This window comes from Beta vulgaris, chromosome 9, assembly GCF_026745355.1.
Source record: "Beta vulgaris subsp. vulgaris cultivar EL10 chromosome 9, EL10.2, whole genome shotgun sequence".
Classification (NCBI taxonomy): Eukaryota; Viridiplantae; Streptophyta; class Magnoliopsida; order Caryophyllales; family Amaranthaceae; genus Beta; species Beta vulgaris.
The window spans coordinates 45975679-45997424 of NC_079210.1; the positions used below are offsets into that span (position 1 = coordinate 45975679).

At 36.2% G+C, this 21746-nt stretch overlaps 2 protein-coding genes across 2 annotated transcripts; both read left to right on the top strand.

The window, feature by feature from the left end:
* The first annotated feature begins 1469 nt into the window (after window positions 1-1469).
* On the top strand, window positions 1470-16174 carry LOC104904068 (protein NUCLEOLAR COMPLEX ASSOCIATED 4). Its single transcript, XM_010692245.3, has 15 exons — window positions 1470-1975; window positions 2502-2594; window positions 2722-2795; window positions 3096-3157; window positions 3275-3317; window positions 6081-6178; window positions 6294-6385; window positions 7243-7344; window positions 8245-8303; window positions 8395-8569; window positions 8662-8835; window positions 14241-14394; window positions 14544-14601; window positions 14703-14808; window positions 15790-16174. The coding sequence occupies exons 1-15, from the start codon at window positions 1580-1582 to the stop codon at window positions 15919-15921; spliced, it is 1818 nt and encodes a 605-aa protein (XP_010690547.1). The 5' UTR covers window positions 1470-1579; the 3' UTR covers window positions 15922-16174.
* A 768-nt stretch (window positions 16175-16942) lies between these two features.
* Window positions 16943-20744, top strand: LOC104904069 (disease resistance protein RGA2). Its single transcript, XM_048636765.2, has one exon. It carries the CDS (start codon window positions 17189-17191, stop codon window positions 20582-20584), a length of 3396 nt encoding a protein of 1131 aa, XP_048492722.1. The 5' UTR covers window positions 16943-17188; the 3' UTR covers window positions 20585-20744.
* The last annotated feature ends 1002 nt before the right edge of the window (window positions 20745-21746 follow it).

The window sequence follows — 21746 nt, forward strand, 5'->3', positions numbered from 1 at the left end:
TAGTAAAAGCAACAATGTGTAAATTAATAAGGCCATGAAAAGAAAGTGGGTAGATTAAAAAGAAATGGAGGCATTATTCGATACTTCCCCCATCCTTTATTAATTTACCCGTTTTTTACTTTTCATATTTATCGATGTAAAAGTTTGAGTAATAATATCTCTATTTTATTATTAAAAAAAAAAAAGTTAGTCTTGCATGAACCTGGTCCACAATAATATTATTGTCGACCAAAAGTACTAATTTAACATGGTGACCCTTTTTTCATATAGTACCCTTTTGTTAAAATCTTAGGTTACATTATACAGTTACTATACATTATAGTGATCGTTTTTTTTTTAATATAGTCACTCTTTCTTACATTATTTTATCATAATAAATTTTTCACTTTGTGACATAGTAACCTTTTTTTTTCACATAGTCAAACTTTTTAAATATATATATCTACTAATCTTTTGTATCTATTTTTTTAATATAGTGATCATTTTTTCCATAAATCACATGAATTAGCATTAGGTCCACACTAATTTAATGAATCAAAAGTGAGATAGAATGTGAGATGGAAAGTAGGAAGCAAAAATGTACAAGTAGGGCCCACAAAAAAGTTGAACAAAGCCACCAGCTTTATAGAGCTACTTGCTTTCTCGAAACTACAACATCTAATCCACTCCGATGACAAAGCAAGTAGCTCCAACTTTTAAGAAATCGCAAGCAGGGACCTTTAGTCACCTGTTACAGTTGCTCTAAACGTTCAGTTGTTTGTTTATATTTCATTTTCTTTTTTCCTTAAAAGCTACGGAGTATTATTTTACTTTTCTTAAAAAATAAGTTTTAGATTAATAAAATTAATGAACAAAATAATAAGTTTATATAAAAGATTGAGATTTAAGTAATTATAGCGACTGCAATTTCATTGTAGCCATTAATCAAACCTTGCCTAAAATTACTTAAAATCGTCCCAGTTCCACCAAACTTTTTCCAACTTTACACTTTCCTTTTTTTCTTTTCTTTTCCACAACCACCACCTCCATCCCCACAACCACCATCGAAACCACGCAAACCACCACTGAAGCCACGCACACCACCAACTAAACCAACGTAAAACCACCAAAGAACCCAAAAAAAATTTACATTTCCGTCACGGTGGAAAAATCCAGGCCAGATGTTTCCACCATGGCAGAAATGTCCAAGCTGGACTTTTCTCCCATGGAAGAGACTAATTTTTTTTTTCTGCGACTTGCTTGTGGTGGTTTGCACGAGGGTGGGGCAGTTGGTGGGAGTGGGGCCGTTGGTGGGGGTGGGGACTGCTAGTGGGTGGTTGTGGCAATGGGGTGATGGTGGTAGAAGGTGGATGGTGGAGTAGTTTAGGAAAAAAAGAGTAAATGTTATAAATGTAATTCTTATTTTTTAAGGCGATTTTAAATAATTTTAAAACGATAAATAGAAATTGTAAAAATAAAGGCATTTTCGTCGTTGCAATTGCGCGAGAAAAGCCCTAAACCCCAAATCCCCTCACCCCGTAAAACCTTAAACCCTTTCTCTTCTCCTCTTCTTCCAACACTCCACTATTCTCCCTCATCAATGGCGCCGAAGCGATCCAAAACCGCCATTAAAACGAAGAAGCATCAGCATCAGAAGAAGATACAGAAACGCAGTCGTTCAGACCTCAAAACCCTAGGTCATCAACTTCTCTCTTCAAGAGCTCACGTCAACAACTTACCTATTCTTCTCACCTACATCTCTCCTACTTCACCTCCTTCTTACATAGTTGAATCTCTTATCTCTCTTCAGTCGTTCTTCTCCCCTATTATCTCCACTCTCCCTCCTTCATCTTCTCTCTCCTCCTCCAATGGCGCCGCTACCGTTGCTTCAGACCCCGAGGTCGTTTACCGCACTTGGCTTCGCTCTAAATTCGACGAACTCGTCAAGTCTTTGATCGTTCTCGCCGTTTCTCCTCAGTGCGAGGAGACTGTTCGTGTAAGTTTCTCGGTTTTCTTTTGTGTATTGATGAAATTGCTGCAATTTATTTTGAATTTGTTGATTTTTTTTCTTTTAGTATTTGGCGATTCTATGAGAATTTGCCTATGTTTTTGTATAGAATTTTGCAATTACTTGTCATTATTGACTGTAATTTGATAATTAGCTGGAAAGGAACTCACGACTGTGTGTTTTGGCGGTTTTATGAGAATATTGAATTTGAGCTACTCACTTTCTCTCTTTGACTATATTTTAGTAAGCGGATCATTACACCTTTCTTCGATGATGTATTAGTAGCATTGTTCTTTCACGAAATTGCCAAAACTTAGATGGTGCACACACTAATACATAGAGCTATTGTGCATTTTATTACACTGATGCTATTTGCAATTTATTGGTTGAATAGTAAATCAATTTTGTTACCTCTGCAATTTTGTGGCTGTAGCTTTATCTCTTTTTATTATGGAGATTTGTTTTTACTGTAATATCTGTCTGGATAATTGATTTTGCTGTTTTTGATTGTTAGGAGGTTGTATTGGATACATTGATGGAGTTTGTGAAGCTCGGGAATGGAGGAAAGTTTTTTTCTGCTCTATATCACAAGCTTATTCAGGCAATTGTGAGTAATTTACTTATGTTATGGTACTTTTGTTTTGCACCTTGTTAAATTAGCGAATGTGCAGCTTACTGTTAAAATTAGGATTGTTGTATAATGAAAATCTACCTATTTTCTTACTTGATGACAGGTTAATTCGTCCTTGGATGTTGAATATTTACTGGAATCATTAGCATCAACATATTTTAAGTACATTGATGTACGGTATGACCCTTTTCTGATTTCCTTGCCTCTTGTGAAGTACTTATATGCTTTGGCCCTTGGGGAAGGGGGAAGCTAGTGCTTAGGTTTTTAGAAAGCTAATGTTGTAGACTACGTTGGTACATTGAGTTTCAATCCTCTACTCCACTGTACTAGGTAAAGCATAGACTCTGCATTTAGGTGGAATTTCATCCGTGTGAGTTATTGTAGTCATTGGCATCTGATGACTTTATTGGGTGACAATGTCAAGATATAACAGTTATCTGTTTTGTCATGTAATTGTTGAAAATTTTGTTGTTGCAGTTACTTTACCTTCATTACTGTTGAAAAACTGTGTAAAACTCTGGAGTCAAACAATAGTTCAGGTACTTAATTTTCTATCTTTACGTGACTATATATGCTTTTGTAAGCGGCTGTTCTTACCAGCCTTCCTCTGTGAAATGTCAATATAGTTTTCAAGCACTGATCCAAATTTGTTTTAGGTGACAAATCTGTGATTGAAGAGGGAGATGACTCAAAAGCAAGGTTAGTTTATTGTTGTTCTTGATTCTGCGGGTCTACTACCCCCCCTTTTTCCTATCATTTTCCTGTGATCCTAGTATCTATTCCTTTTTGGATCTATCTATGGCTCGATGTCTGAGCCCTGCATTGCCTTGACCTTGCTCATCTTAGAGATGCAGCAGTTAGCTAAGAGATTTTCTAAAATTTCTTGCTAGATTTTAATTTTATACGGAAAAGCATATGGTTCACTCCAGTATAATGACAAAGGTTTTGGTCAATTTGGTTATAATGATTTTTTAGACAAATATATAAAGTTTGGTGGAGGACATTTTTATTTTATTTTTTATAATTGGGTTGATACCCTCATGGATTTTTGTGTATGTACTAATTGTTACTTAATCCAAAAAGGAAAAGAAAAGGTGCATTCTTTAATTAACTGGTTCGTCTCTCCCCCACTCTTAAAATTCCGGATATCATTTCTTTATTCTGCATAGATGGTCTTTCTTCTTATCTTTAGTATGGATTATAAAAGAATTTATATAGATGCGGGGTATAGGTAGGATTAAGGCATATAGTGTTGATTTTGTTTGAGTGATGGTTTTTGAGGAAGTGCCTTAATAAGGAGTGGATTGTGTCCAAAAAGGTCTGTCTCTTTGTAATATGGTGTAAAGTTGTGTAGTGTATCCATAGATAGATTATTGGCCGAGAAAAAAAATAAGGGAGGTTCTCATTGGTAACCTCACTTTTTGCTTTTTATATTTGGTATACAAATTTAAATATGAATATCATTGATAATCTTGTGATATTGTCTTTAGTGGTTCCGTAACCTTAATGTGCTAAAATTGTTATAATTCTGTGAAAAACCCTTACCCTACCCCACCCCCCCTTATATGCAGCAACTATCTTAAATCGCTTTCTTAGAATAATTGCACGGTTTTATTTTACTCTCAAAGTGAAGGTTTTACATGTAACTAATAAGACGTCTTTTAATTCTTAGTGCTAGTTAAGTTAGTTAATTAAAGTATCATAGTTAGTTGTAAAGGGCCGGAAATCCCTATAATTTCGGTTTCCTTGGAGTCCAAGTCAATTTCTTAGTGTCAAGGAGTTATAATTTAGGAAAGAAGATCAAGTCTTCCTTGATTTTAGTTTACTTGCATAGCAAGGTGAGACTTCCTTGCCCCTTAGCTGGTCATCTGGTTTATGATAGATTTTAAGAAAAATTTGCACATCTTTCCTGAATCTGATCTAGGCGTGTGATTATTAGGTTTTAAGAATGTTTTCTAGAATCTCTTCCCTTTGTAATGCTTATTTAAAGGCCCATTGTTTCATGAAAAAAATAAGTTTTTGAGTTATAAATTTCGCTCTTTGTGTTTTGAGTATTGAACATATTTTTCAAGACTTTATTGCTTTTAGAGAGTGAATCTAAAAATAAGAATCTTAAATTTAACAGTTGAAGTTTAATTTTAGAGAGTTTGGGCTAATTTAAATCTATTTTCAAAACCTCCCAAATCGAACTAAAGGTGAGTGAAGCCTCTAAATTAGTTTAGAACCCTTGGTGAAACTTCATTGAGTGAAGATCTAGGGAAGCTAAGCTAGATTCCATGCTGGCATCACATCTTCCCCACTTAAATCGCTCCTAAGACCCCAAAAACTAACACCAATGCAAGTCCGACTTTCACCCCCACCTCTAAAATTGAAGTTTCAAAACAACAGTATATGGCCAAATCTTCACTTTTCATAGACCTTGGGGCTCTGATGGCTTTGAAGAAAAGGGTAGAACAAGTGGCTTTGAAGCCACAAACTCAACACAGCAACACCAAGAAGAATAAGAGAAGAGCAACAACATCCAGCAGAACGACGAGGGAACAACATCCCAAAAACCAACACCAGTGCAAGTCCGACTTTCACCCCCACCTCTAAAATTGAAGTTTCAAAACAACAGTATATGGCCAAATCTTCACTTTTCATAGACCTTGGGGCTCTGATGGCTTTGAAGAAAAGGGTAGAACAAGTGGCTTTGAAGCCACAAACTCAACACAGCAACAGCAAGAAGAATAAGAGAAGAGCAACAACATCCAGCAGAACGACGAGGGAACAACATCTCTGATGGCTGCTCGAAGTGCTTGCAAAAGAGTCGACAAGAGCATCATCAAAAGAAGATAGATAATTAGGTTTAAAGATTTAGTTTGGCAATAATGGTACGACTAGAAAAAATGCCTTGATTCAGGAGATGAAAGACGGGGAGAATGGTGGCCTGCAGCAAGGAAGAGTTGCACATCCACCATAAATTAGCTCTTCCATCATTTCAAACATTAATTTACGAAAATAAATAATGGATTTAGTGTAAGAGTTCATGGAACTTCTTCAATTGGGAAAATTTGACAACTTAAATTGAGAGCATTTGGCTTGGATTCCAAAGGACATGAAAAGGGGGAAGTGTAGGCTGGATGGGTGGTGATTTTGGTTGGGGCGGGGGTGTGGTGGGATTGGGGTGATGGATTTAATGGTTTTTTTTGTAAAGGTTGACCTCATTAAGGTCACAGAACCACCAAAGACAATACCATAGTTTACCAATGAAATTTAAATTTAAGTTTGTTTACCAAATGTAAAAAGCAAAAAAACATAAGGTTACAATGAGACCCAAAATTAAATTAAACCTGGTTTTGAGGGTGTGGAAGTTGTAATGTTGGCCAAGTTTAAGTTGGTTTTAGTTTCTGTGAGGACATGCTGTATTATGAAATGAGGTTTGCTAGTTTCCTAAACTTTTTAATGTTTTATCTACAACAGCCTAGAGTGCTCCATAAGGAAGATCCACTTTATCTTATCCCGCATTCCTCCTCTAGGCAACGTGGATAAAGATGCTGCAATTGAGATGTGGAGTGCAGGTGGATATCCCTTTCTGATTGATATGTTGGCTTCTATTGTCCATTAAGTTTCTGTGTGTTTTGTCCTATGGTCTTGCATTCTGATATTGCTGTTGGTGACTTTTCTTTGTATTAGGTTTCTTATCCAAAGAATGCGGTCTTCAGGAGCAACCTGAGCATATAAAAGGCAAAGATACACAGAAACAAGCAGAAATATCTACTAGAAATGTTAGCACTTCTGCATTTCCTCCAGAAACAATGTTTTCCTGTTCATAATGAATCAAATAAAGTTGCCTTCATATATTCTCTACATCTTGTGTCTATTCTGAACGTTCAGTTGTCATGCTAAATGGACTTCTCTTACCGATTTGCTCGCTTGATAGGCGATTAGAACTTATTGCTGTGTTAACTGGTGAAGAAAAAGGGCTATAACCCCTTATGTGGAAGGGTAGGGTACACTAGATCACAGAGTGTAACAACATACTAAAGGACTTGCTTACTATAATAGTGTCGTAAGTATTGGTTCTCCTTTTGTATTTCCTCTTTTTGGGAAGAGCATCTAGTGTTGTTGAGTAAGTCACTGTATTTGTCTTTCTTCTTTGAAATTTAATTGATTACTTTTAATGGAGTACTTTCTACTAAGTAACATCATCTCAAGATAACTGATGATACATTGTCTTATTTCTACTCTTTTTTTCCTCACTTTCTGTGTCATTTGTTTCATTTTGGTTAGGATTGTTTATCAATATGATGATCCTAGTCATCCTTCTATCATACTTAGCCCTCCCCCTTCCTAGTCACTCTTTTTCCTGCTGTCGCTTATCCACGCATGTAGATTCTCACACCATTTGGACAGTAACTTATTCCTTTCACTTTTTCAGCACCTTTCAGATTGAAAATTTCTAAATTTGGCTATTCTAGTTGGCTCTTTTTTCTTTTCATAATAATATATGCTTAAGTTTTGTGTGCAACTATTTCTGTGCACAATTGAGGTATTACTATCTGTGACTTGCTTATTTTTGGACCCTTCAATTATATGGTATGACTGTTTTTTTTTATCTATCATAAACTTTGGCGTGTTCCAGGATGTTTCTTTGGTCATTGTCTCCAAAAAGATGAAACTGAAGTTTACCAAGGCATGGATGTCATTTCTTAGGTTACCACTTCCTCTTGAAGTCTACAAGGAGGTAAGGCTGCTTATTCTTTCAGGCCTTTTATTTTGTAGTGATGTGAATGCAAAATAAAGATATTTGTGCCCTGTTTTAGATGGTAATAGATGTTGGTGATGGTTATAAAGTCATGTACAATTATGTATAAAACTATTATCTCATTCTGCATGGGGATTCTTCTCAACCCCTTAATTTTGATTTTCTTCATAATATTTTTTTTCTCATCTATCACCACTTTAGAGGTGGTATCCAGTGGAAATGTTTATGAACAAAATTAGATGTTTGGGGTGAGATTTCATTATCATGGTAAAAGTAGGTGATCTTCCTTGCAAATTTTATAGGATTTATTATTGTAACGGTGTAACAGTCATTCTATGTCAGGCAAAATAGGCTGTTGAAGTTTGTTCACATATTTGTTGGAGTTCTGTTCACATGTTAGGGTGGGATTTAACATAAAATACTTCCAATATTGGGTGGATTTCTCTTCCTTTTTTCTTTTTGGCATCTAAAGACAATGGATAGAGTTGGCTACAGCCTGGACCACTCTAATCTTGGGGTTGGTTAGCTGTGGCCTGGCTGTTTGAGGTCAAGACTGGTTCAGGGATGCACCTGTTCCGTTCATTTGGTACAGTCTGTCAGTAGGAGCAGCCTGAGTTGTTCCCTGACTCGTTTTGAAGGTTGAGCTGGATTGATCAACTACCAAGAAGGTTTTGACCAGTAGTATTTCCTAGAAGCTTCCAAAACCCCTGAACAAGGAAGTTTTTCCAATTTGGATTCTTGCAAGTAGCAACAATTTGGCTGCACAGACATCATGCTTTATGTAAATTGTTTTTTATTTTTATAATAATGTCCTCTATTTGTGGATGATTACCTGTTAATTGGCTGCCATTTATCCTTTTTGCTTTCTGTGATGATCAGGTGCTAATCAATCTGCATCAGGCAGTCATTCCTTCTTTGTCAAATCCTGTAATGTTGTGGTGAGTAAATACTGACTTCCTCCTTTTTTTCTTTGCCCAAAATTTCAAATGCTTTGTACTTGAGTTTTTAATTCCTTTTTTGGATTTGCAGTGACTTCTTGACAAGGTCCTATGACATTGGTGGAGTTGTCAGTGTTATGGCTTTAAGTGGTCTTTTTGTTCTTATGACAAAGTATGGCTTGGAATATCCCAACTTTTATGAGAAGCTATATGCGCTTTTGATACCTTCAATATTTATGGCTAAACACCGTGCAAAATTCCTTGAGGTGAGATTAGGTACTTCGGATTTTTAATGTTGTAGTTGCCTTCAGTTTTTAATTGTCGCCTTTGGACTTATGTTATGAGTGTTTATATGTAGCTGCTCGATTCTTGTTTGAAATCTCCACTTCTTCCTGCGTATCTGGCAGCTGCTTTTACAAAGAAGTTGAGTAGACTCTCTCTTGGAGTCCCTCCGTCGGGGGCGCTGGTTATAATAGCTCTGGTCCACAATCTTTTGCGGAGACATCCATCAATCAACTGTTTGGTTCATCAGGTAGAGTATTTATGCTACAATTAAATATGTAAAAATGTGGATTTATTTCTTACTTGTATGTGTTCGATCTATTTGTAGTTGGCATTAGGTGATTACCTTGTTCTAGTTTTATGCTTCCCCCATCCTAAATAAGAACACTTCCATTTTAGGAAGTTTCTAAATATTAGCAACATTAACTTATCTTGGATAACAGGGTCTCCCTACTTTATACATACATACATACATATATATATATATATATATATATATATATATATATATATATATACCATTTTAAGCATTAGAACATTGGATGGTTAAAAAAAATACTATAAGATAGCTAAAAGAAGACAAGTGCTAGAATAAGAATCTCTTGATAGTGAAATATGTTCCTTGTTAGAGAGATCAAGGATAGATGGATAGCTGAAAGAGGATATTTTGGTAGTTGAGTAAAACACCTAAATCAAATAAACCTACCTAGACCACTAGCTTACAGTAAGTAAGGGTCATCTCTACGGGGAATAACTAGGTAGACACCGAAATTTCTAATTGATTGTAAGCTAAACCGAAATCACGTGCAAGAGGTTTTGATTTACCAGTACTAGCAGTTATAGGTAGGAGTGTGATATGAATATTCCGATTCGAAATATCGGATATCCGATTCGGTTTTTGATTTTCAGATAAGTCAGATCGGATATCCGGAAAAAACAGGGTTATCGGGTCGGATACAATTCATAAATTTTGAATTCAGATTATTTGAAATCCGAAATACAAAAAAACACTGGGCCTTTAAGATGCTCAACTGTTCATTGCTCTGTTGCGCTTAAAAGTTAAAATGAAGGCCGAAAGTCCTATACTCCACTAGTCTCTGGCGCCGTCCTCCAGGCTCCAGTACTCCATTCCTTCTCAGTCCCTCGCCGTCCTCCAATGTCCAGCCATCGTTGGTTACCACCGTCCTCCTTAGTCTCTCACCATCTTCCTCACTCTCCCGCCATCCTCCTCAGGCTTCCTCTCTGATCTTTTTCCTGTTTCTTTCACTGGTGTTATAGAAAAGTAGTGAATTTTTTTTCTTGTTTACTTTTCTAAAAGTTTAGAGTTTTCTCTCTCTCTTCTAAGAATGAGTTTTGGCTTTGTTCCTAAAAGTTCTGAGTATTGGCAATGTTTCTAAACAGCCAAAGCAAGTTACATGAGGATGGCAGATTCTGATGGTATTAATAACTATTTAGTACTAAGAGCACAATTATATAATATGGCAGCTTGAGAGTTGGTTCTTACGTCAATACATATTGGCAGATCTCAGAATTAGTTTTAAAAAGCACACCCATGGCGAGCTTAGGCGACGAGAAAAACGTCTTGAACAACCTAGGCGAGGCGAGCAACGATAGGTGCACGGAGGCACTTGCTTTTTGCGCCTTCTCAAAAGGCGCGAGGTGTAGGAGGCGTTTGCCTCTCCTCTTTTTAAAAATGTTTCCACGTTTTTAGGGTTTTCGAGTAGGTATTTGCTCGACCTTTCCTTTGGAAACCTAGAAATATGCATCATGTAGTTTCTCACCGGTGGTCATCACCTCGGCGGTAGTCGCCATCTTCTCTCTATCTCCTCGTCGATGGTAAGTTTTGTCTCTTCTTTATTTCGTTCGGTCTTCTTCTTTCTTCATTCTTTCTTTATTTCGTCTCTTCGTCTTCTTTCTTTTTGTCTTCTTCTTTACTTTCTTTTCCTTTTTTCTTCCTCTTTCTTTCTTCTCTCTCACTTCATATCTTGTAGGGCACTGATTGTATGAGGTAGGTAGTGAGTTAAGCAATGTTTTTTAATTTTCAAACATTCTTTTGATAAAAAAAACAAAAGCTTCTCTTTTGTGTAGGCACTAAGGCACCACTAGCCGACTATATTAGACATTTATGTTCCATTACTATATTATATATTGTTCCTACATTACTTAGTTTTTAGAATTTTATTTGGATGTAACCTTTTCTTTTAGGAATAATTTGAATTATAACTTGTTGATTGAGAATTTCAAATATTTGTTTGCTTTCGTTTCTACTTAGAATTAATTTTGACTTGTGCGGCATTTTGTGATGATCTATATTTTCTTATATTCTTTTATCGGTCTTTAATATAATGTTTATGTTGTTTCAAGTTTTACAATGCCCTTACTTTTTATTTCTAAGTTTTTTTGCACCAAAGGTGCACCCCGTCCGGGATGCGGGCCCATTCGCCTTGCTCCACGAGACGCCTCACGACTTTTAAAACTAGGATCTCGAATATCCGATTATCCAATCCAAAATTTCGCATATCCAAAAGTTCGGATATATGTTTTTTTTGGATCAGATAAGGATCACATTTTTCCTGATCCGATAAATCGGATATCTGTTGTTTTCGGATCAGATCAAATTCGATATCCGAAAATTCACACCCCTAGTTATAGGAATTTCAAATAAGGGAAAAATGTTAGGGGATAGAGGTTTCAACTCAACTCATTCATGAATTAGGCATAAGAGCATGGAATGCATGAACACAACACGAATTAAATAATGACTTGACGTACAACTCCCCTTCGGCGGAGATTTTCTCAAGGCATCAAATAATTACTTTTGTCCCTTAGTAACATACCCTAAAGTTTGAATTAGTCCTAGTTAATGATAGAAATTGATAGGCTACACTCTCATGCTAACCTAGCTCAATCAACTTTGATCCGATGCAAAACTCAAGTGATCAAGGAGAAGGAAACGAGGATTAGAAGAGCTTAACCATGCTATAGTTTAATCAAGCAAGCTCACTAAGAAATCCAATCTCAATTGCCGAAGGACAATCATGGTTGGGTTTTCACTCTATCCCCCTAGCTAATTAACTACTCACTATTCATTATAAGGATGCTAATCAAAGGGGAAGAAAAATTAAACATTTATGTTCTAACACAAAGGTAGAAGTGGAGAGGTTAAAATAAATAACCACCACAAGATTGATCACAAGATTAAACTAGGAAACTAGAAATTAGTAAGAGATCAAGCTAAATATAATTAAAGTCTAAGCATTAAGCTAATAAAACGAAAAGTCATAATAGTAGAAAAGTGAAAGCATAAAGTTAGAGAAAAGGAGAGTTATTACTTAAACAATGAAGGAATCATAAAGATTCTGCATAATAATCTGAAATTTTGCCATAATTCAAGCTACAAGCCTTCAAAATCTACTTTCTCACTCCTAGGAACATACTCGGGGTGGGGTAAGGAGCATCGGGGGAGGATTAAGAGGGTGTGCTTCCAGGGATCATGCCTTTCGTAGGTGCAGGATCGCCGGGTCACCTTGAGTCAACACGGACGTGTCACAAACGACACGTTCGTGTCACTCGAAAAATCAAGAAGCAAGCAGCAATCCAACAAGTCCGTGTTAGTTTTGACATGTCCTTGTCGTTATGTTGCTCGTTGTTTTAAACACGATACTCGGTTTATTTTCTCCCTTTCTTCACAACAATTTCGAGCACCCCTCCCCAATTTCGAACCCCTCTCTAAACCTGCTTCCTCTTTTGCATACTCCATTGTTTCCTTCTCTTTCTTCGCACCACTCTTGTCAAATTTCTCCATCCTTCCTTTTCACATCTTTTTACTACATTGAAGTTCTACCCTTATTTTCTTCCATCCTTCTTTAAACCCTAGAAAATGATTTGGGAAAAATTTCTATTTGCGTGATTTATTCCCACGACATTGTAGGTAACATCTCTCTTTCTCACTACTTTGTGTAATTGTGAATTTACCCCCGTTTTCGAGTGCTAATTCTTAGTGCTATTTACCTTGATATTGTGGTTTTGGTGATATTTGTGGTTTGCTATTTGGTGATCTTTGTGACTTGATCTTAGGCATTGTGGTAAAATTGTGACTTGGTTGTTTTTGCTTGTGGTTGGTTTGTTTCCCCCTTGATTGCTATTTGCTTGTTGCAATATGGGTCCAAAACCTAGGAGAAATGAACCTCGCAACATTCCACCAACAATCTTCGAAATTGTGGAGAGAATAGTAAATTTCTGCGTCGGGTTGAGGTCATTACGAGTGGGGTAATGTGCAAGCAAATAGGAGTACCAATCTGGGTGAATGCCAGTACGGATCACTATAGAGGTCATTCATCGCATGAGACATGATAGAATATTACTCCGCGTGATTTTTGTTGACCTAAAGAAGGCTTATGGTAAGTTTTAAGAGATGTCCTTTGGTGGTCAATTTGGAAGAAGGGTATACCTTCTATATATATTGCCATAGCTAAGGACCTTTGTCAGGACGCGAAAAAAAATATTAAGACATATTTTCATATGACAATACTACATCAGTGATTGCATCAAGTCCTTTCCTGTGTTGGGGCAATGATGGATGTAGTCAAGAATGGATGTAGTAACTTGACTTATCCATGACGAGATATAATTGAGTAAGTTGTTTGCAGATGGGTGGACGAGAATATAGGTGGGGTTAATGATTCATTGGAGCGATGAAAAAATCATTAGAATCTCAAAGGTTTAGACTAAGTCAGAGCACAACGTAGGACATTGATGTGCAATTTTAGTAATGAGAGGGAATTGATCCAGGTTGTAGTAGCATTGGATGTGAATGTTCCCCATTTGTTCATGTTGAGATGGATGTGTGCGAACACCTTAAGTCGTGACAGATATTCGAAAGAGCCTTATAGTTGCAGATTGAGGATAAAATAAGAGAGAATCAGTTATGCTGGTGGGGACATGTGAGACATCTACTAGGGTAGTGGAGAGTTGGGATCTTGTCTATTCTAGAAGAAGTTGGGAGTAGGTAAATGTGACTCTTATACAACGCATTATAAATGATATGAAGTAATTTTGTGGAAGCAAATAGGGGTTGACAAAAGAAAATGGTGGAAGATGATTTATATGGACTACTAGCAAATATAAAATCTTGACTCGTGTTGCTGATGTGGACTTATTTGTATATAGGCTTTTGTTACTGTATTTGTAGTGTTTGAGGTTACACTCCCTGACTTGAAAAGGACAAAGAGTTGGAACTTGGAAGGCAAAAGTTCTGTGACGCGTAGCCTATAGTGAAAATAAGTACCCCCATATTCCGCTGAGTAGGGTTCGACAATGAATGGGTTGATTCTCCAGAGTGGTTGAATACTTACATGCCTTGAACTTTATCAAAAAATTCCTTGCACGAGTACCTTTAGCTGGTCGATGGAAAAGCCTGGTTTTAGTTATTACTGGAGCGTTCTGCTTGAATTACTTTTTTCTTTGCATGGAATTCCTTAGGTATAAACTCAACTACAAGGTTGTCAAGGTAGGATATCCTGGTCCTTGATTGGAACATAATTTGAAGTTCTATAGATATCATTGGCTTTTCCTTGCCTTTCTCTTGAATATTCTGGGAGCTATTACACATTTTGAAATTTACTGCTTCCAAATTTATATCTCCTATCTTTATAGGAAATTGCTGAACAAACTGATCAAGATGACACAAAATCTGGGCAAGAGTCTGTTAGTTCTGATGGAAATACTGGTGTTGATATGACCAGAGAAAAACAAGGTGTTGATCTGTTCAATGACGAAGAAAGTGATCCTATGAAGTCAAATGCCATGAGTAAGAATCTTCAACCCATATATTTTATCTGGTGCAGGCTGTGATTTTGATCCATGTGTTGTTTTTCTTGAGAATTATGAAAATTGCTTGGTTGAAATGATCATTTATGTGCTTAAGTGTGCATGCAATAACAAAAGTACTTGAAACAGGGAGTTCTCTTTGGGAGATAGATACACTGCGTCACCATTATTGTCCGCCTGTATCAAGGTACACACTGCTATGGCCTTCACTATGATGTGAAATTCACAGTTCCATCTTATCTAGACATCATTATTCTTACTATGTAATGTCCTGCGTTTCTTGTGTAGATTTGTTTTATCACTTGAGAATGATTTGACAGTGAGAGCTAAAACTACAGAAGTATCAATTGGTGATTTTAGCTCTGGTTCATATGCTACAATATTCAGGGAGGAGGTAATCTTACTTCAGTAAACCTAGGAAAAGCTAATATTAGGTATTTTCTGTCTGGTTTTGTTACTTTGGTTATTATTCTATGTATAAGCTAAAACAAATCAAAACTGTTTATTTCCCAGTGTTAGAAGGCCTTTAAAACGAAAACGAGCACATTGCAAGAAAACCTAATATTGGGTGACAGAACACTAGAACAGAACATTGATGCCTTTTCCGTTAAGCTTTAAATTCTATGATGGAGAATTGGAGATACCAATAAAAAATATTTTGAAACAGATATTAAAGGGAAAAAAAATATCTTGATGAATGCTGTATCTGCATTGCTCCTGAAGCACTCCTTGCAGAACATCAAGTAATAATTGTGATGTTTGAGAGATTATTGATATAGAAGTAAATAGTATTCACCTTGAACTTAGCCAAGAAAGCAAAATCACAAGTAGGCAAGAGACTTCGACCAAGAAAGATAAAAAAACACTCTTGATTTGCTCTTGTTGCTAAGTTCAAGGCACTTAATATTGTTATTTCTCTTTCTTTAATCCTGATGTGCTACTAAGAGTGTTCCAATAGCAATGTGATAAGATGATTCATCAAGGTATATTTTCCCTTTGTTCTTTCCAATCTCTATCTATATATTTTATCTCGATCGTGGAATTATAGAATTTTAATCTTAACAAGAGATTGATGATCATTCTGCTTTAGCAGATATTAAGTTTTGTTGGGATGTGAATTTTTTATTAAAAAGAAGAACTTTGCTCTTGTAGCTTTGATGAAAAAAATAAATATTTTTGATTTGTGTTTAGCTTGATGGAAGCATAATCAAAGCTGAACAATAGAATAGAAAATACCTTAAATCAACTTTCTGTGGAAGAGTATTTGCACAATTTGGAACAGTCGTAGAATATTTAACTGTGCTTGATGACTAAATTATCACACAATCCAGCATATTTATAACCCTTTTGAAAGTGTTGAAATTGTTGATTACAGATGCGAAGAAGGGTAAAGCAAGTTCCTCTTGCATTTTATAAAGCAACTCCAACGCTGTTGTTTTCAGAGGCTGATTTTCCCGGCTGGACTTTCAATTACGACGAAAGCCATGAGGACATAAAGAGTTTGTAGAAACAAACACAAATGTAAAAGTATATTTTTGGTTATGAATACACATAGAGACCACAAGCTTCCATGTACGGATCTGTTTGTCTTCGTATACTATAAATAGGTAGCAATTGAACATTTATCAACGTACTCATTATCAATGTAGATTCTTATTTTTTCCTAGAGAAAAAGGTTATGCTCAGATTAGTCCTATTTTAACCTGTCGAGGTTGGAATTTTAAAGAAGTTTTAAAATATAGTGGGTTACTATTTATCTTTGTTTGGCGGACAAGGAACCAAATAGGGCAATAATGTATCCGATTTCAACTCTAGGCAATTTCAAGATTTTACCAATTAAGTGCTCGTTTGGTTGAATATAGGGAGTGTAAATTTTTTGGAAATTTATTTTTCTATTTCGTAGAAATTGCTAAATATTGTTTGGTGATTCATGGGAAGTAAAAGTTTCTTAGGAATTTCCGTTTATCGAGGTCCCTTAGGGCTTTAGGTAAGTATTTTTTTTCATTTTGTGAGAAGTGAAACTTTGTAGGATGTTTTACTTCTCATGAATTTGTCAACCAAAACAATACCAAAAAATTTCAATTCTTAGGAATTTCAACTTTCTATGCTAAACAATGTCAACCAAACAACACCTAAGTTGAACAGCATCCTTCTTAGTTATCCTGTATATATATTTATATGAGCAAGATCACATGAGAATGCTTCTTACATGAGAAATGAGAATGAATCTCAACCACATGATTGGATTAGAGTTACAACACTTGTTCATTAGAGTTATATATATATAAAAGTTGCTTTGATCTTATTCTTCCGCAGGTGGTCATCACTAATTGCTGCTTTCCTCGGTTGCTCTAGTGTCGTGAGCGCACCATCACATTACGAGCCATGACAATTGATCATGCATCAGCATTTGGACCGGGGATGATAGACTCGATGTTGCTTGTTGGTTATAGGCAATTTCTAGAACGTGATTTTTCTTGTTAGGATATTTGACCAATTGCACAGTAAATTTATACAAAATATCACTCCATTATTGCAAGTCGTAATCACATCTAATACCGTGTTTTTCTTGGGGAGGTGAAATATGGGGTGGAGAAATAGTCAAATCCCCAATTCTAGTCCATTCTATTGAAACTAAGTGGAAGATGCATATTACATCACAATTCAGCAGTAAGCACTGATAAGCAATAAACCAAATCATCAAAAGTACCTCCTTCTTATCATCATATTCATCCCTTGTATTCCCATTATCTGTTCATTTCACTGAAAATCAAATGGCCTTCATTGCTGAAAAGCTCATTGAAGTAATTGGAACTGAGATCATCAAAGAAATATGTGACATATGGGGTTACAAATCTCACCTTGAACACCTCAAAGAAACTGTCTCTACCATCAGGAAAGTTTTCCTTGACGCAGAGGCCAGACGAGAGCTTTCTAACGAAGAACGTGACTATATCGAAAAGCTTAAGAATGCTGTTTATGATGCTGATGATCTATTCGATGAGTTCCTCACTCTTGCTGAGCTCAAGCAGCTTAAACCATTAAGCAAAAGTAGTAAGTTCTTTGAAAAGGTGCATTGCTTCTTTACTTCTAAGAGCCCAATGGGTCAAGCTTATCGAATGTCTTGCCAAGTTAAGGGAATCAAGAAGAGGTTGAATGCTATTGCTGATAACCATACAAAGTTTGGGTTTAATGTTAACTATGATAAGCCTATTGGTAGGAGAAGGGAAGAGACTTATTCTTACGTCGATGTTAAGGATATTGTTGGAAGAGAAAATGATGTGAAAGAGGTTGTAAGTATGTTGCTAGATAATGATGTGACTGATCAAGATTTTCGTTTCATAAGTGTTGTGGGTGTTGGAGGGATTGGAAAAACCGCGCTTGCTCAACTTGTGTACAATGATGAAAAGATTAAAGTTGAGTTTCCGACTTTGAGGTTGTGGGTTTGTGTGTCTGATCAGGATGGGGAGCAGTTTGATGTTAAGACAATTCTTTGTAAGATTTTAGAATTAGTTGATTGTCAGAAGTTTGATGGTTCATCCACAATGGAATTGGTGCAAAATCAATTTCAAGCGCAATTAAAAGGAAAGAAATACTTTCTTGTTCTTGATGATGTATGGAATGAGGATCGTAAGAAGTGGCTTGAATTGGAAAAATTGTTGATGTTGGGTCAAGAGGGAAGTAGGATTGTGGTAACAACACGTTCAGAGATGACAGCGACGATTATAGGAGATAAGAATGCTTATAAGTTGGAAGGTTTGTCCCAAGAGAATTCATGGCAGTTGTTTGAGATGACAGCATTTAGCAAAGGTGATAAAGAAGAAAATCATCCTGAATTCGTTGAGATAGGGAAGAAGATTGTTGAAAATTGTTATACCATTCCTCTTGCTTTGAAGGTGGTAGGAAGTCTTTTATATAGTCAGGACATTAGTAAGTGGCATATGTTAGAAGAGAGTGGATTAGCTAAAGTTAATAAATTTGATGATAAGATTTTGTCTATACTAAAGCTTAGTTACGACAATCTTGAATCATCGTTGAAGGGTTGCTTTAGTCATTGCGCAGTGTTTCCCAAGGATTTCGAAATAAAAAAGGAGATGTTGATTAGCCTTTGGATGGCACACGGTTGCATTGTACAGTCGGATGAAGATCAAAGAGTAGAAGAAGCTGCAGAGGAGCAATTTTTGACTTTGTTACGCAGATGTTTTTTTCAAGATGTAAAGAAGGATGAATATGGTTGTGTAAACTCAGTTAAAATTCATGATTTGATGCATGATGTTTCTCAAGAAGTGGGAAGGAAGGAACTTTCTGTCGTGAGTAGTATTACAGATAACATGATAGATAAAACTCGTCATATGTCTTTCGTTGGTAAGGAAAATGCCACGAAAATTTCGAGAAAATCCCACACATTTGTTCATCCTCATCAGTATCATAATTTTGTGCGTACACAAGTAGGAAAGTGGACATGCCTGAGGGTGTTGGAGTTGCAACGTTTAGGGCTTGATGGTTCACTTGATTCAATAGGAAAGCTGCTGCATTTAAGGTATCTAAATCTCTCTGACAATGAATTCGATGTACTTCCTGATTCAATTACGAAACTGCATAATCTGCAGACGTTAATTTTAGATTGTTGCAGTTATCTGAAGGAGTTGCCAATAAATTTTAGTAGACTGATAAAACTTAGGCACTTGGATTTACAATATTGTAAAAGGTTAACTAGCATGCCTTCAGGCATGGATAAGTTGACTAATCTTAGAGTGCTACCATTCTTTGTTGTGGGTATGGGTAAGATAATTTCCAGTGAGAAACAATATGGTGGGGAGCTCAAAGATTTAAAACCTCTCATCAGCATAAAAGGCAAACTCCACATCAAAATTGGTGAAAACTATAGAAGTGTGGGGGACATTAATGAGAGAGGAGGGTATTTGAAGAACACGAAACATCTCACCGAGGTTAGGATTGTTTTTGATGGAGAAGTTACCGGATGTGTCGACCAAGAAGCTGTCATAGAAAAGATGGAGCCACATGTAAACCTCAAGGGATTCATCTTGGAAGGGTATGAAGGTACCCAAATTCCAAGGTGGGGAAGAGCAGAAGATAATTGGGCAATGTCCCTCCCATATCTTGTCAAGATCAACCTTGAGTATTGTTGTAATTTGGAGCAGATGCCTTTGTTGAGTGAACTACCTTATTTGAAATCACTGGAGCTTGTCTTTTTGGAAAAGTTGGAGTACATGGAGATTAATACAAGTACAGCAGATGTAACAACATTCTTCCCTTCGCTTGAATCTCTTAAGATTATGTATCTCAAAAGCTTGAAAGGCTGGTGGAGAGAGGACGACAGTGCTGCTGCTGCTGATGATCACACCTTGAGGAGAACACTGAGATTTCCCCGTCTCTGTCAATTGTCAATCAGACACTGTCCTAATCTGACATCGTTTCCTGTTTGTCCGAGCCTAGAAGACTTGGAGTTTTGTGGTAACAATGAAAAGTTGCAGATTGTAGTAAATACTGCTGCAGGAAATTCACAAGATGATGTTAGATTAAGGAAGGTGGTAATAGATAATGTGAGTTCTCTGAACTCAATACACTCACCATGTCTTACTTCCCTTGACATAAAAGACAATAAGGAGATGGAGAGCTTATCAGAAGTTGAGGAAGCATTCAAAAGTTTCGCCTCTTCCCTGCGAAGCCTTACCATCTCGGGTTGCTGTAATCTAAGAAGGCTTTCAGGGGGTTTGGAGTATCTCACTACCTTGGAATCGCTTAAAATGTCCAGTAACAATCAATTGATCATATCCGAAGAAGATGAGAACGAAGATGGCATGCCATGGAAATCCCTAGATCAAAATCTTCGCTCCCTTGAACTTCAAGCTCTAGAAAATATGACGAGTCTGCCTAAGGGGATGCAGCATTTGACCTCACTCCAACGACTCCAGCTTTTTGGGTGTCATAATATAGAAGGTCTACCAGAATGGATCAGCTGCTTATCATCTCTTCAATCTCTGTCCGTCGAGTATTGCATTGCCTTTAAATCGCTTCCGGGATCAATGCAGAACCTCACTTCCCTTCAGAAACTTGTAATACAACATTGTTGTCCAGGCCTGCAAAAGGAGATGCAGATAAACCAAGGAAGACTGGCTGAAATTCAATTCACTCCAATATGGTCATAAACGTTAAGGTATTGACTTGTTTTGTAACAAAATGGAGTCTTGCATTGATCAAGGGATAATTACTAAACTAATTATTATCTAGTATTAGATAATCCACACTTATACATCTAGCTTTTGCCTAATTTTCTCTCCGGAATCAAACTTGTTCCATTCTCTTTCATTCATCGTCTTACATTTGCTTTTTCACAACTTACAAAATGCAACTTCAAACACCAATATTTTGAGTTACATATATGAAAAAAATATAAAAATTATATTTTTGAAAAATACAAATTGGGACGAATAAAATAAGATCCAACATTACTATGTTTTTTCTTATGTATATCAACTAAAAGACAGTATACCCAAAATAAGATCCAAACTCAATTTTTTTTTACTTCTATTCCCAAAATTCTAGGTTTTATTTTGGACACAAGAAATTTCTATATTTATTTACATTGAATATGCTATTGATGATATTGTTTCAAAACAAGGGAGCAACACTTTTAAAGAGATTATATTTGAATTTTTTTCTTGAATAATGTAAAAGTGGATTTTAATTCCCAAAAATATAAAAATTCCCTGCGTATCGTTCACATAGGACGGCACGCGAGAATTTTTTTTTTTCTACTTAAGTAAGCTACTTGAAGTATCAAAAAAAAAAAAAAAATTGTTTTGTTTTGTTTTAAACTACTTAAGTAGCGGTTTACTGAAATCCCAACTAGAGTTGATAGTGCATGTAACATTTTAGGTAAACCGCTACTTGAGAGATAGCATAAATACCGCTATAAAGTAGCGGTTTATTTAAAATACAGTTTTGTGGCAAAAACAAAAAAAAAAATAGTTTCGCGTGCCGTCCTACGTGGACGATACGCAGGGAATTTTTTTTTTGGGCATATTTTGGGGATTGAAACTCACTTTTGCATTATTCAAGGAAAAAATTCGATTATATTTCATCTTTTTTCTCTTTAGGTTTATTGTATAATTTACAATTTTTTAATATAATTTAATCAAGTTTTTGGTTAAATAATTTGTGCAATCTTTTAAAATATGAGTCAAGGGCTCAAGTTTAAGAATTTTAACAGGGCCCTAATAATGGTAGCCCAGGCCCTGGACAGCTAATAATTACAATTTTATCATATATTCCAGTGGACCATAAACATGATACATGCAAGATAATTGT